The sequence below is a fragment of the Sinohyriopsis cumingii genome, chromosome 13 (genome assembly GCF_028554795.1).
Source record: "Sinohyriopsis cumingii isolate HCF-2022 chromosome 13, ASM2855479v2, whole genome shotgun sequence".
NCBI lineage: Eukaryota > Metazoa > Mollusca > Bivalvia > Unionida > Unionidae > Sinohyriopsis > Sinohyriopsis cumingii.
The window spans coordinates 43571962-43588212 of record NC_142973.1 but is presented as its reverse complement, the minus strand read 5'-3'; the positions used below and the strand labels follow the sequence as shown (position 1 = coordinate 43588212).

The following is a 16251-nucleotide window of genomic DNA, read 5'->3' as shown; positions in this document are numbered from 1 at the left end:
ATTAAAGAAAATACCAAGAGATATTAAAATTGGAAATAGACTTTAACTATTCTTGGCTTGTTATGGTCTTTAGGTCAAGGTAGTTTAACTTTTCAAAGCATTATTATTATTGGTCAAACAGATAGTGTGTGTTTAATTCTAACAAATGAAAACGTTCGTGTCATTAATGTATATATATGTCTTGAAATAGGAGTGTGGTAAACAACGTGGCAGAAATTGCAGACGACGCAGTTTTTATTCTGCGTCGAAGGCTTATTGTAATTCAGATATATACTATTTTCGTATTGTTTTATTGCTAAATTGTGTTAAGTAGATGAGAGTGCTTTGAAACATCGGAGATTTTGCAGGCGTTTGTCACAATCGAAAATACCTTAACACTACTGTTGTACACGTACAGTGGAACTTACAAGTCACGTCTCTTTGTTCGTGAAACGAAAGATCTTCTTTTCTGCAGTAACCCAGTATGGCGAATTTGTATCAGACTATAAAATCCTGTGTGTATAAGGTAACTGCATGCATAATGTTCATTGTAATTTGCTGGATATTGTACAGACAGCATTAGATTTGAAACGAGTATCCCACTAACAAATTGCATCAACGTTTGCAGTTATTTTGTTTCCACTATTTTTATAGGGGTGGGGGGCAGTGTCTGACATCCACACGACTACTCGAAGAATAGATTCCACATATGATGTTTCACATGTGCAGAACACCAGAGGACAACCCTGAGGTTCTTTCATTTGGTTTATAACATACCGTAAGTTAGTGATATAAAATGTAAGCGACAGGATTGCTTAGTGAGTAAATAAGACAGTGCCCCGACATTGTGAATTCATAATCTATCACAAAGAATCAGATTTTGCTATAATATATGTACATTTATTCATATGACCCAGAGTGTCCGAGCTGTTTAAAGTGCTCACCTTGACTGATCACTGCCATCTCACCTCTGTCTGCATGGGTTGAAGAGTCAAGCTTTGCCAGTGTGGGTATGTGAGAAAGCTTGCCAGTAGCTTTCTGTGGGTTTTCGGTCCTTACCAGGGTTTTCCTGAGTTCTTCGTCCACCAATTTTGCTGGCTGTTAAGTATGGCTGTCATGTGCTGAAAAATAGAGTTAAACACCAAAAACAACAACATTTATTCATAAATTATTTTGTTTCTTTTGTCCTGCATTGCCTTCTTCATGACCATAATCTATGGCTAGCTCAGTTTGATTCTTTTGAAAACTTCGCTTTCATCTACATGTAGCTTCCTAGGAAGTAGATGTACAAGAAGTGCACATAGCACATGTGTAAGCTTGTAATAGATAAGCTTCAGTAAATGTTTCCTCTTTTTTAACGTTTATACAATGGATCACACATAGAGATGGAATCACATGTGAAAACAACTGGAGGAAAAAGTATTTCCTCTTTAATTGTGATACTATAATACCAATATCAAATTCATGTCATTTTATTTAATAACAAAAATATCATATGCCAGAAATTTTGATCATTTATAATCAAAGATGCTAAAACTATAAATGCCTGGACGAGAACAAACTGCAAAACTAAGCATATCTAAGCAATTGCAACATTTATTCTTGTAATCAACAGAATTTCGAATTCAACAGTAATATCAGACAAATACATGTACATATATTACATATATTAAGTTCGAATAGAATAAGTTAATTAGAAATGTTTGAGAGCATGTAGGTAACACATGTAATACAAAGTCTCATTTTTTAATTCATATTATAGTATGTTTGTGCTTAAATATATATACAGTAAAGGAGTTGGCTAGCTTCTGTTTATTACAGCTGGAAGGCTTGAAGTAAGAGACTAGACCAAATGAACAAAGTATCACAACGAATGACAGGTTATTCCTTTTGAAAGACCTGTGAAATATATAAATAAATAAGAGAAATATAGGTAGATCAACTGGAAATGGCGTAATTTATCTTACAGTTGGTGATTAATGACTTGAGCTGCATGCAAGTGATTCAACCAACCATTTTAACAAGCGAGTCATATGAAAAATAACTTTATAGTGTTTATGAGGATGTTAATTTTGCAGTTAGAGAAGATGTAGGGGGCACACTGCATAGTGCAGAAATTATGAGGGAGGGGCACTTTTATATTTCTTGCTGGAAGATGAATACATCATTTCACCAAATATTATGTCTTAGCAAGGAAGACAAAGAATAAATGTCAGTAAAACACATAATTGGGTATAGTATCTTTTAATAACTGAGTCACTTTCAGCATGAAATTTTAATATATTGAACACACACACACATTGTAATGGACCTGGAGTCATGGCAGCAGAGAGAAAAATGGAAAAATTAATTGACTGTTTGAAACAACTTGAAAATGTTGCTGGGCAAGCAAAAATGTTCTGCACCCTTGTGTGGAATTTTTATAAACTACATGAGGGAAAGTCCAGTTTTGTGTGAGACTTGATGCCAGTTTTATGTGAGACTTGATGCCAGTTTTATGTGAGACTTGATACCAGTTTTGTGTGATACTTGATGCCAGTTTTGTGAGACTTTATGCTATTTTTGTGAGACTTGATGCCAGTTTTGTGTGAGACTTGATTCCAGTTTTGTGTGAGACTTGATGCCATTTTGTGTGAGACTTGATGCCAGTTTTGTGTGAGATTTGATGCTGTTTTGTGTGAGACTTTATGCCAGTTTCAGCTGAAGGCAAATTAATCATCTTAAGAGTTTTTCAACACTTTATGCTGTTCAATCCTAAAGCATTAAACTCTCTGATCCTCTCTGTTCACTATGTTGTTGTTGTTGCTGTAGGGTTTAACGTCATTTTTAATCACAAGTTCGGCAATACATGGTGGCCATTATAACTGGTGGAGGAAGAAACCTGGAAAACCCAGAGAAGAACCACCAATTCACGAGAAGCTACTGGCAAGCTTTCTCACGTACCCACATTAGCCGAGCCTGAGACTCGAACCCACACAGAGGTGAGATGGCAGTGATCCAGAACAGTGAGCACTTTACACCACTCATCAGCCACTTGGGGCCCCCTTTTCCTTACGTAATGTCTCGTATAACTGTTTTATTTTCATTATTATTAATAACATAATTTACCCATGCTTTAAGATATGGTAAGTATCTAGATCCCTTTTTCATATGATTCCATCAGCTGCCATATTGGAATGTTTAGTTTGCTTTTGATTATGTAGGGTATATGGCAACTGGAATAAATCAAAATTTACAGAAATGTGAAACATTCTTCATTAAAAAGAACAGAAAGGTTTTTGTTTCCAATGCCTATATTAGTCATTTTGTGCAGATTATATTTTAGTATCACCTGTTGAAATTATCAAATTATGGTTAAGTCATACTGGACCAGCTCCAAAATTGAGCACTGCCAAAATGTATTTATCACTATGGGGGCTTAAAATCCTTTGCTAGTGGTCTTGTTGAAAAAATCTTATATGATTTACTTTGTCTGTCTGTCCATCTGTGAGTTCATGAGTATGTGCAGCCATCCATTGATGTAACCATTTAGTTGGTGCTGAAACCCGTTTTTAGTGACTTTTGCCAAAAATGTTTCATTGCCATTTTGACATAACTCTCTGATCATCATTTGGCTATGCTTAATAAATGTCATTCCACTAACTACAATATCTTTTCATGTGTTGTCACTAAAATTGAAGTGATGGTGCATCTCTACTGGGATTTATATGTATCATGCACAGAACTAGGTCACTCTGACATACTTTCAAAAGTTGCTACATATATTCTCAAAAATACATGCTTATGCATCAGAAGATGGAATATCTTGTGATCTCCAACTCAGGGATCAAAATGGGGAAGCAAGAAGGCGGAGATTTTGCTTATGGCAATGACAGTAACCACAATTTTATGTGTGAAACGTATAAAAGGAACTCTGCAATCCTGTCAATGATTCTTCTTCATTTTAGACGCCTGTATCAGAACAAGTGGTAGTTGTGACACCAGCAGATGCTGAAACAATAACAGAGGGAATTGAAGAAGATGAACAGCAAGAAGACCATGACACAGCTGCTGATCTTGCATCAGACAAGAAAACTGATGAAGTAGCAGGTACAGTATGAAAGATTGTATATAATGTTTGAACAGTGGTGATGCATCATAGTGCTTCACTACTGAGGAACCGTATTTCTGTATTTTAAACTGTTCACCTAAAAAAACCTAATACCATGAAGACATCTGTAGTTTCCTGTGCATTTACTGTCCTTCAGCCCAAAATTTGTATTAGGTGGGTATACTGGAGGCAACTTGTGTGTCTGTCTGTCCAGCCATCATACCTTTCATTACTTGATATTTCCTGAAGCCTTTGAGATATCTTCCTGAAACTTTGTTGGTAATTTACTTATAAAGCAGGGAAAAAAGAAAACTGCCATTGTTGAAAACTGCAGCTGTGAGATCTCTTACGAGAGTTGTCCTTTCTCTTGTATGTTATCTAACAGGGTCATGCAGAGGTAGAAGATTGTGCTGAAAGTTAAAGGGTCAATCTTTTACCTCTTGCTTTCTCACCTCTTCAGTTTGACACCTACAGAAGTGGAGAACCAAAAGGAAGAACGTGTATAAAAAAAACAATGATTGTTAGTGGCTTTTTGGTCTGACAAAAAAATCATCAGGTGCACAAAGGCAGATAGGGAGGAACTCAACAGTGTTCCTGACAAACTTTGATGTGGCATTAAAGACTTGTCTGTGCACTTTATGAACTCCCAGAAAAAGTATATGTGTAGAAAATATTTCCATGCATGACTTTTTACCAGTGAGGTGAGAATGTTGGATGCAACTTACTCAGCATAAAGAAGCTATTACATTACCAGCATCAAGAATGCTCCAAGAGATGCAATATTAAACAACTTTAGCTAGGTTCTGAATGGCAGCAGTTATCATCATCCATCTACCAAGGCATTGACCTTTAAGTTTGAACTGATTGAAGGCAGAGGATGTCATTCTGTCAGACAAAATTACATAGATTTCCTCTATCACTGCTGTGAACTAAATGGTCAAGCCAGTCGATTGTTTGGTCAGCACAATAGATGCAAAAGTCATGACTTTTGTGAACATTGTGGTTTTGTCTCTACCTATTTGCACCATTATATTGGTATGTATCTTATATACTTATCTTTTTTTTCCTAATCCACATTACACCTCTAATGCACTTCACAATGTAGATTTAGCTGCTCCATATCCGAACAATAGCATGAATTTAACACTGTGCTCGTCATTGACTACAATTTTCCAAATTACACAAGTTTGCAGAGATATGTATGGTTTAAAATTTGTAAGGTATGAGGGAGTTAAATATTTCTGAGTTAGATTGTAATTGTACTTGGTTAATAATTTCCAAGATTAAAAGTGGGGGTATGATTTATTGGATGCTGACTATGGTACCATTGCTGATGTTTCCATTGTTAACAAAGTCCCATGAGGTACCCCAAGCAGGGCTTGACATATTTTGAAATATGGGTTTAAAGAAAAAATGATGGGTCATATAGCAGTGACTAATTATAGTTCTCAGTTAACGGTTACCCATGTCAAATACATCTGTCGATTACATCTTGTTAGTGTCTGCATTTGGGTTGGTTTCAAAAAGTGATGGAGCATTCCTGTTCTATGAATACATAATAATTTCTGACCAGACTTGAAATACACAGTTACAGCAGGAAGAAGCATAATACAGGTGACAAGTTTTTTTTTCTTCTTGTCCTTGGTCTTCTTTTATTTTATTATCCCATTGCCCCAGCACTTCATTTCATCTGTCCATAACCACTTCTCCTCTCATCTTGTGGGTAGAAATTCACAAAATTTATGTTGACGTTAGTGTGGCGATCTGCAAGAAGGAAACAGTTCTTGGATACCACCCATGATGTCCATGGGAAGAGATCAAAGGTCAGCTGTCACGAAAGAATAAGTTATGATGACATTTTCAAATATTTTCTGAAAAATCATTAAATAGGCAGTCATAGCAGGAAGATGCATTGTACATTTTATAGATTTCTTATTATGACCCCTAGGTCACTGTCTGGGGGTGCAGGCTATTGGGAGTGATTGTAATATGCAGTACAATGGGGGAGAGGTGGATTCGTAATGGTGGGCTGTTACTATTGTCAGTTGACAAAGCACCTGATTTGTTTGAGGTGAATTATAGGATCCCAATTCATTTTAGGACCTATAGGTCAATTTTTAGAGTAGCTACAGAGACAGGTGAATGTGCACATTGTTGCAGCAATGTTTCCTCTTGAAAAAGCTTCCTTTTAATGGTTTGCCATTTTCATTTTTCAGAGCCTCAAAAACAAGCTGGAATTGTTTGGCGCATGTCAAGTGGGTTGTACAGCACAGCAGCTGGAGCAGTTGGATATGGCATAGGTGGTGTTCGATGGGTTGCTGGAAAGAGCTACAGCATTGGTTCCACTGCTGCAAGCTACGTCAAGGTTCCATCAATACCAAGGTTAAAAAAGAAGGATAAGAAGGAATGATCCATACAACATCAACAATTATGATAATATTCTTTCTGGAAAATGCATTACATATAAGGATATAATTTCTAACTTTGGGATTACAAGTTTACAGAAGCAAAAGTGAAATTGTATTTCATATGGCTTTGCCTTCTACAGGTTCATGTGATAGGTATCAGACCACAGATTATTGTACAGCCAGGGAACCATTCTGCTCATGGGGTTGGGGATAAAAAATAGAGTACAGAGTACTAAATGTTTTGAAATGCACCCATTGGCTAGTAAGTAGACTTAATTTTTTTCATTTCCTGAACTTGGTTATATGTTCTATGTAGTTGCCAACAAATTATTTACTTTTATTTTGAAATCCTGTATTTCCTGCTGACAAAATAACATATGGACTCTCACTGTGAGGCTATGTTATTAGGTGAAGACGTGGGAGTCCTTCTGTGTAGCAGCACGAGGATAAATAATGCTGCAAAACACCTGTTTTTAAAGGCTGAAATTTTGTCTAACTCTGATAAATGGAACAATGTCATTCTTTGCGTGTTTTATATGCCAGAAATTGTTTTTATTTTTTATTATATTAAAATTAAGTTCTGTGGGAATAGAATTAGTAATCTAATCCCAGTAGGATATGATTGCTCAGTTAAGAATTCATTGCAACGTGTTTAATAAGTTTTTTCATTTTGGAAATAATTGTCACTTTGTTAGGTTGGAGCTTGAATTTTCCAAGCTGTTGCCAGATTTTGTAGTTAACTGAAAGATGTTTGATTATTGGTTTACCAGAAAAGATCTGCTCATCCAAGATCTCATATACAACTTTGATCTATGCTTATAACAGTGTTATCTTCAATGATGTTCCTCTTTTTCACAATTTTTTACTTTACAAATTATTAAATATTTAATGCAATATTGAGCAGTCTGCAAGTTATGTTCTAAAAAAATACGTTCCTTGTATCAATTTTATAACCTCAAAAAGTAGTGTACATCTCATAATACCCCACAATTTTTTATGACCTAATTAATTGGTTTAGTTGAAATTAATCTCTGTCTTAAAATTTTGATTGTCTTTGGTGGCAAGTCATAAATCTCTAATGCTTACATAGCTTCATGTATATGTGATCCATAAATACAGTCTGTTGTGAAGTCAGCACTTTTATGTGAAGGCTGTCCCTGTTATCCACAATTACTTATCCTTTTTGTTAAGACCATTAAATTGGGTGTGTCCTTCACTCGGGCCATCCGACTTTCATTTCTGCACAATAACCCCTCTAATGATTATTCGATTCCAACCAAATGTGGTATGCACGTAGATATTGGCAAGACCTTGGGTGACTTAAACTGTCAGCCTTCTACATCATCATTTAGCAGAGCTGTGCTGATTGTCAGACCCACATACTTTTGTTGCCACAATGACTCCCTTCATTATTACTGGACTTCATACAGATTTGGCTTTGACATTGATGTTGATGAGACCTCAGCTGAGTTCAGTTTTCAGCTTTCTGTGCATCATTTAGCAGAGTTATAGCCCCTGTTAGACCACCCACTTTTGCTCAGAATAAATTCATTGATTATTATTGGATTTCAGTAAATATTTGGAAGCTGCTTGATTCTGAGGATACCTTGGATGCGTTCATTATTCAGCATTCTGTGTCATCATTTCTAGCAGCTCATCAGACCTACCCAGTATTATTTCTGAATAATAACTCCCTTAATTATTATTGGATTTTAACCAATATGGTATACATTTCTATACTGATGAGGCCTCAGCTGACATCATTTAGAGTTACCACCCCTGATTGTCAGACCCACCAGATTTCTTTTCTACAGAGTAAATTTTATGATATTATTTCATTTCAGTCAGATCTATTATCACTTGATATTGTTAAAACCGTGGCTGATTTCATTACTCAGCATTCTGCAGCTTCGTTTAGCAGAGTTATAGCCCCTTATTTTTAGACTCCTGCACTTTCATTTCCACACAGTAACATCCTTAATTTATATTTGATTTCAACCAAATTTTGTATACATTTTGATTTTCATGATATCTTTGCTGAATTTGCTTGTACACATTCTGTAACATTTGACAGAGTTATAGCCCCATAATTGACAGACCCACCCACTTTAACTTCCACACAATAACTCCCGTAATTATACTTGTATTTTATGGGCCTTCTGGTAATGACGATGCTGACAAAAAGCAGGGAGATGTTGATTCTTGAAATTTTACATAGAAATAATATTCAAATTATCAGTTTTCCAAGAAAGATATTTAAATATTAATCTTTTTTTGAAAACCTGGCCCCTTGTATATTAAGAGCACCACAGGAGCAATCAGGAGAATTTAACAGATACATGTATTCATGAAATAAGTTATAATTTAAGTGGTTTTGTGAATTATGCTGTTAACAATAAAAACTTGAATTGGATCTTTTGGGAGAGATTTCTTGAAACTATTTAGTCAAGTAAAATTTAGAGCCTCATTTTATAAATTATTCCATAGTTCAATTGTAGAGGGTAAAAATAATCTTGATATGACTGAGCCTTCATAATTCAAGTAAATTGTATCTTCTGTTATAGTGATTACTTTGAATATTACAAAAAGCTATGGGGCCCCGAGTGGTCTAAAGCGCTCACCGTTACAGATCACTGCCATCTCACCTCTGTCTGTGTCGGTTCGAGTCTCGGATTTGGCTAATGTGGTTATGTGAGAAAGCTTGCCAGTAGCTTCTCGTGGGTCGGTGGTTTTTTCCGGGTTCTTCCTCCACCATTAATACTGGCCGCCATGTATAGCCTATCTTGTGCTGAAAAATGGCGTTAAACTCTACAACAACAACAACAATCTTGTGCTGAAAAATGGCGTTGAACCCTACAACAACAACAAAAAGCTATAACTTCCTGCAGGTATTCAAGTGGTTCATAATTTAGGACCTTGTATATAAATACTAGGTTATGGTTTTGTATACATTTGGCCAATGATTTCCAATTTTAGTTAATTATATCAAACAATCATTTGTGTGGCTTGATGGAGTCTATCATGATTTTCACTGCTTCAGTTTGAACACTATGATAAGTCACTTTTCGTCTTAATACAGTTCCTCTAAATTGTGTCATCATATTCAAGAACAGCTCATATAAGTGCAGTTGTGATTGCAATGAAGGATTACTAGTCTAGTTCATACTTTAATAATCACATATTTTTACAAGTCATTTATAACAAACATTTAGATTGATTAAAATCACATCATGTGATGAAAAAAATGTTATTAGTTCATAACAGCAGAAATGAACTACTAATGTATTCATGCATGTGTGCTTTGACAGTATTTGTAAACAGTGTTTAAAATATGTTTTATTATTTATTACCTGAGATTAGCTATTATTTTTATAACTATTCACTATGGCCATTCACGCATTGTAATTGATTTTCAAGCTTTTTAACTTCATAAATCCTGTAAAATATGAAGTTCAGTACTTAATGATTTTGGAGAACATATGACATCCTTTTTGAAATACTTAATTGATCCAATTCCCACATTAGCATCCGATTAAAATATCAGTCCAAAGTGTTAAATTTCCAGCCTTCTTCATTGTCATTTTTAAGAGTTATGACCCATGATTACCAATCTCCCTACTTTCCCTGCAACAGTTTAACTTTCTTACGGATTGTTCAAATTCAGCCAGATTTGGCATGCAGCTGTCCCTTATTTCCCAGATACAGTACCATTGGTTTATGCATTATACCTTTACTAAGAAATGGTGTATTTCAGCCAAATTTATCATACACCTTTATTAATTAGACCTTGAAATGAGTTGGATTTTCACCTGCCAGTATCGTCATTTAGAATAGCTATGTCCCCTGATAGCCCATTCTCTTAACTTTAATATCCAGGCACACGTTCTTCTATCTAAGGCCCAGCTAAGCAAATTGTAGTGAGTGAGAGCATTTGTGATGCACCAATCACTGATAGCTGTAATTTTAAAACAGTAACACTCTGCAAGGGAGGAAACTGTGCAGTTATTTTAACAAGACCTGATTATCCCCCCAAAATATAAATGAAATGAGACCTGATTACCAAAAAAAATATAAATGAGATGAAGGAATAAGCTTTCATCTGCTTTACTTATATGCAAAATGATTAACATAGTTTAGGTTTTGATATTTCTATTCAGAAATTATGTAATTTTTTTATAGAGTTGCAAGAAGTGAAAGTCTGTTCAGCATTGTGATCAGAAAACCAATATATGAAGTTCTTAAAACATCTGGTCTCTGTCATAGATAAAAGACAGTTGTAATTGAAGTAAAAATGCATATATGTTTAAGAATCTCAATAGTCTCAAGAAGATAACTATTTATAGCTTGCATAGGATATTACTTGGAAATATACATGATCTTTTATGATGCTCTTTAAAAAAGTACTTTATATGTATAATTATCCAATAACATTTTTTCCATTCATATTTTTATTAAGCATGCTCTTGAAAAGAGTATTTGTTTAAATGTTATATACACATATTTCATTTTCATATTGTTCACTTTTTTAATTAGCATTTTCCATGTGTATAATATACAACCAACTATGGTGACCCTTGACTCAAATCTTTCATCATGTTCTGCATGGACAGACAGGAGCTGCTGCTCATGTTTTGGAGGTTTTTGTTTTAAATTTCGTAAAGCTCTTCATCTGCTTGTACATGATGCAATGTCCGATCTGGGGTGACACATTCCACAGGTGAATGTGCATTATATACAAGTAAATGATGTTAGTTTATCATTAAGAATATATGATGTGTTTGGTTGATAGGAAATTGTGAATTAAATTGAAAAAAAAAGAGCCTGTTTTTATTTGGGAAGCTGGTATACTAGCAGGCATGCACTTTTACCAGTTCTTATGGTACTTTGTACATAATATAAATATTGTTGAGTTGAATACGGTGCATGCAAGTGTTTATTAAATCACTTTGTAATTTTTTTTTAACTGCCATGTTTGTATCACCAGTGATATATGTCACAACACACAACACATATCAGTCATAATGTCTGTCAGTCTCTGTCAGAAGTGGACACCACCTGCTGACTGATGTTTCTAAAACACAATATTATGATTGCATTAATATTTGTTAGAGGTGAGATCTTATGCATACTTCTTCACCAAAAGTTGTTCATATGTGCAGTTTTAGTTTGCTTTTGGAAAGGTGTTCTTTTTGCCAGCTTATCATGTTGGACGTTTAATTTAGTTGTGATCGTTACATTTGTCAGTAATCGTGCCATAATTAAGATTTTTCTTCTGTTAACATTATTGTTTTAATTTAGTATTACATTTTTGGTATGAATGTAGCTCAGTTTTGGGGTCTTATATTTTTATCCTAAACTGAAACTTTTGCATTTTTCTAACTTTTGCTTCAAGCTGATATTCATCTACAGACCCAAGTCTTTGAAAGAAATCCATGTAATTCATTTACCATGTATTGAGGAGGATGTTATAAAAGTTAAAGTGACAAAAATAAAATCCAGTAATTTAATTTATATCTGCATTTTAGACATACTGTGTGCAATATCAATGGAAGGTTCAACAGATAATTGTAGCAATAAAGGTTAACTTGTGTTGGCTCTTTAGTTCTTTCAAACAAATGTTTTGGTCTGTTTGGAAAGGATAAGATGTCTTGTCATTGTCTAGTTTTGGGTTTAAAAGCAATTAGAGTTCCATATCAATTATGTTAATGTTGAATGCTATGTAAAGCAAGCAGATGGAACAAATCTGGCTGTACCAGGAAAATGGATGTTTAAGAATGGCAAAGTATGTACAAAATATTTTAAATATAAAATGAAAGAAAATATAGACTAGTTTTACAAGTTATAAAGGTTGAAGGGTGGTGACTATTATTGCTTGTATTGTAATACAGCGTTCCATCAGTTAATGTTTCCACTGTTATAACAAAGTATTTTCATGGATCCCATTCAGTTAGCTTAATTTAGCTCTGTCACTGCTTGCTGCATATTTCAGTCATTTTAATTTAGATCTTGGCTTGTCATGATGTAGATTTACATTAAATACCCAGTTTCTTCTGTTTTTGTGTGCTAACCTCTGTTTAAGGTAACCTCAGTTATATTTACAGTGTTATAGTGAGTAATAATATTGCTGGTACTTAATAATGAACATAGTGTCATAGAAAGTGAATGATACAGTCCAGCCTCCCATTTCAACAATTCACATCAACAGCAGACTATCACTTCCAGTTATTGTCTGACCTTCCTACATATTATATTCCACTTCATACTATGCCTCCCTTAACTAACCACCTCCCTTAAGCAGCCACTGTTGTGCAGTACATTAAGGTAGCTGGTAGATAAAGGTTGGACTTTTGTTGATTTCATTTAAGTATATATATATGTATAATCTTAACAGTATTTCATGCTTTCGGAATAAGTATTCTGTCCAATAGAATATAGTAGTATTCTTTCTGATATATGTTTTATATTTTACGTTGTTGATGCTGTTAAACTATTCTCAGTTTGTGCCAAATAAAATTCTTGATTGTTTAGTATGTTAGCCAATTTATGAAGCATGTTTGAAATATATCTCTAATCTCAAACCTTATAGAATGCCTGTAAAGATGAGTGTAATATACACACGTAAAAATATTTAGTTATATAATTCATGCAAACTAATTATTTTGTGATGTTTTGTTGTGGCATATACCTAATGGATGGGATTTCTTCTCCATATATCGGAAGTAGCTATGACAAAATTAGTTAAATAGAAACAGTTTGTAGTTTTGATGATCTCAGTTTACTCATAAATGTTGACTGAAGGTATCTTGCCTCTGAGTTTAAAATTATATCAAAATTTGCATGACAGCGCTTTTATTTTATATATTATCTAAGTCTGACACCTCTAATGTAGAAGATAATCTAAAATTATTTAATTAAATGAAAATCCAAAGAATGAAAGGAGAGGATTAAGTAGTCACTTTGTTGGTACACTAAAACCTGACTTGAAAATCCTGTTCTGGAAGACCAACTGTCTTGAGAGACCATATTGTGATTCACAGATCAGCTGTGTGATATAATTGATGCCTTCTTTGGAGAGACCACCTGTTCTGAGAAACCACTTTAGTTGCCAAAGGATTGTCTCTTATGATAGGTTTAATTGTTTTTCTTAATAGTAATAAAAAATAACTTTTCTTTGCTGAAAATGGGTTACATTGGATGTATACATAGGTGACTGTACTAGATTCAGAGAAAATCTGCACAAATTGAAATTTCCAAGGAAAGCAGCCTCCTACCTAAGAATTACATGCAGTTTTTAAGGTTTTTCAGATCAACTTTGATTGAAATAGAACTTTTTTATATTTATTTTATCAGATACTTTGAATGTCTTCTACATGATGAAATCTGCATTGAAAAAAAAGATCTCATTTGGTGGTATGTAACATGTCTGCAGGCAGTGAAGTGTGAAAAAAAAACTAGATTTTGTCTGCATTTTCCTTATAAATTTGAAACAGTTCATTTCTGCTGCAAGTTCACACATGCAACTGAAATTCCACAATCTACATAAAAATCTGAAAGTGAGTTTAGTATCAGATGACTGAATAGGTTGCATGGTTTTAATACCGATAATTCAAGGGACACAGGTCCAGTACACACCCTGGCCAACTAAGGTTAGTTGCCTCAGTGTGTCCCTGGGAGAGGCACTTAGCTCCTATTTCATTGGCATGATATAACTAATAATGTTTTGAAGGTGCAATTTAAACTCAAAGTATCAATACTAACTTTCTGTATTTTGCTCTTCTAGTCCTATGAGCTCGAAAAGCCAGGCACAATGTTTAAAGGGACATAACTAAACATTTAATCCTGAGAGGAAATGATTAGTCAGATTGGTTGCCTCCCTTGATACAAGACTCGTTTTAATTGACAATATTCTTCAAAGATAATTGCGTAAATACTTTTCAGAATCTTTATCTAGATATTTAATGAAATCTCAGTTGAGAGGTAAAGAGAATAAAATATTGTAAAGATTTTAAATAAGATCATAGGTATTAAGAGGGATATATTGGTATTTGATCATGATTATAACATAATTATCTGTGTCTTGCAAGTTATGTTAATCACTTTGATACAGTTTATTGAGTATTACCTGTAGTTTTACAAGCCATCCATACTTTGATAATTTTATATGAACTGGTTAATATATGTCATATCATTATGAATGCTGTGCTCTTTAAAAGTTGGGACATGAAATCATAGCAACTGTTTAGGAACAATAGGTTTTGGGACAGCTTGATAACCTTTTTTTCTTCTTCAAATTTGCAGATCAGCCTATTCCATAGATCATAATATTGTTTGCAGAAGTCACATTTATTAAGGGACTACTATTAATGTAAAGGTGGAATTGTTATGAATTACATTGATATAAATTGTTTGAGAAAGCAATAAAGCTTTTCAATTTTTGTCTCTTCTTGTTTCTATTTCAGATACAGTGTATGTATAATTTCCTTACACAGTGACAGTCATTTACCATCATCACAATATTGCTGCCCAGTCACATACGGTTTCTTTATTGTTAAGATTTCTCATAATAAACTCTAACTAATACATTATAACATGTTAATATGTTAACTTGCAAAACTTTAAGTAGACAAATATGTTCAATACTTGCAAGTACTAGCTGCCTGGCATATGTAACACTGGAGGTTAAGATCATTGAATTAGTAAGTTAATATACCAACTTGCAAACAGATGTCAACTTAAGATGCATGCTAAAACAAGGAGTCACACAGGACATTGGAAATTTTCTGCACTGTTAAATTTGTATTTCACAATTTTTATCAGAAAATTAAATGGTCAAGAAAGTATACGTTTTTTTTAAAGTTATATACGCTTTCAAGTTATGTAAAACAGTTGTAGAAAAACTATTATAGCAATGTCTAACATTGCAACAGCAGATTAATGCCATCTCCTTTATACATTTGCTATGTATCTATCTTTACATAATTTTTTTGCCTCCACTGCTGTAGCAGTAGTGGGCCTATTGTTTTGATGTTTTGTGTGTCCATATCAAATCCACTTTTATGCAACAGTACATAATTTTTTTATTTTGAAGCCAAGAAATTTTACACACCTTAGCATCATAAGCAGATCTGATTAAATTTTCAGCCAGTAGAGGAATTTTTCTTTTTTTGACAAACAAATTTTGAACTTTAGTGGCATCCTACCAGTTGCTGTTGCTGTTGTAGGGTTTAATGCCATTTTTAGCACATGATAGGCTATACATGGCAGCCAGTATTAATGGTGGAGGAATAAGCTCAGAAAACTCCAGAAAGAACCACCAACCAAGAGAAGCTACTGGTAAGCTTTCTTACATACCCACATTAGCTGAATCCGGGACTTGAACACATGCAGACAGAAGTGAGATGGCAGTGATCCATAACGGAGAGCGCTTTAGATCACTCGACCACTAGTTGGCCCCCACCAGTTCTTGTTAATAATACCAATATTATTTAACTTGTCAGCATCAAATTTTAACATATTTTCAATGCTTACACTGGTGGTTTACATCTTTACAACAACAATAAAAAATACTGCCTAACTGTTTTATCACAGACAGCTTGCTGAGTAGGCTGTTTCTAAAAATAACCTGATCGGAACATATGTCCATGACTTTCTGAATTTGTTCTCATCGTCCACCAAAAGGCACTGAAATTACTGGTCTGTATTATAGTGATTGTTTTATTTCAGTTTTCCTTAACATTTTTGTACCAAATATCCTGGTAGTGAAGGTCATTTTAA

The 16251-nt window shown here is 34.2% G+C and overlaps 1 protein-coding gene across 1 annotated transcript; it reads left to right on the top strand.

Annotated features, from left to right (window-relative positions):
* Positions 1-192: 192 nt before the first annotated feature.
* On the top strand, positions 193-14912 carry LOC149785312 (uncharacterized). Its single transcript, XM_089979205.1, has 3 exons — positions 193-505; positions 3927-4068; positions 6286-14912. The coding sequence occupies exons 1-3, from the start codon at positions 464-466 to the stop codon at positions 6477-6479; spliced, it is 378 nt and encodes a 125-aa protein (XP_089835331.1). The 5' UTR covers positions 193-463; the 3' UTR covers positions 6480-14912.
* The last annotated feature ends 1339 nt before the right edge of the window (positions 14913-16251 follow it).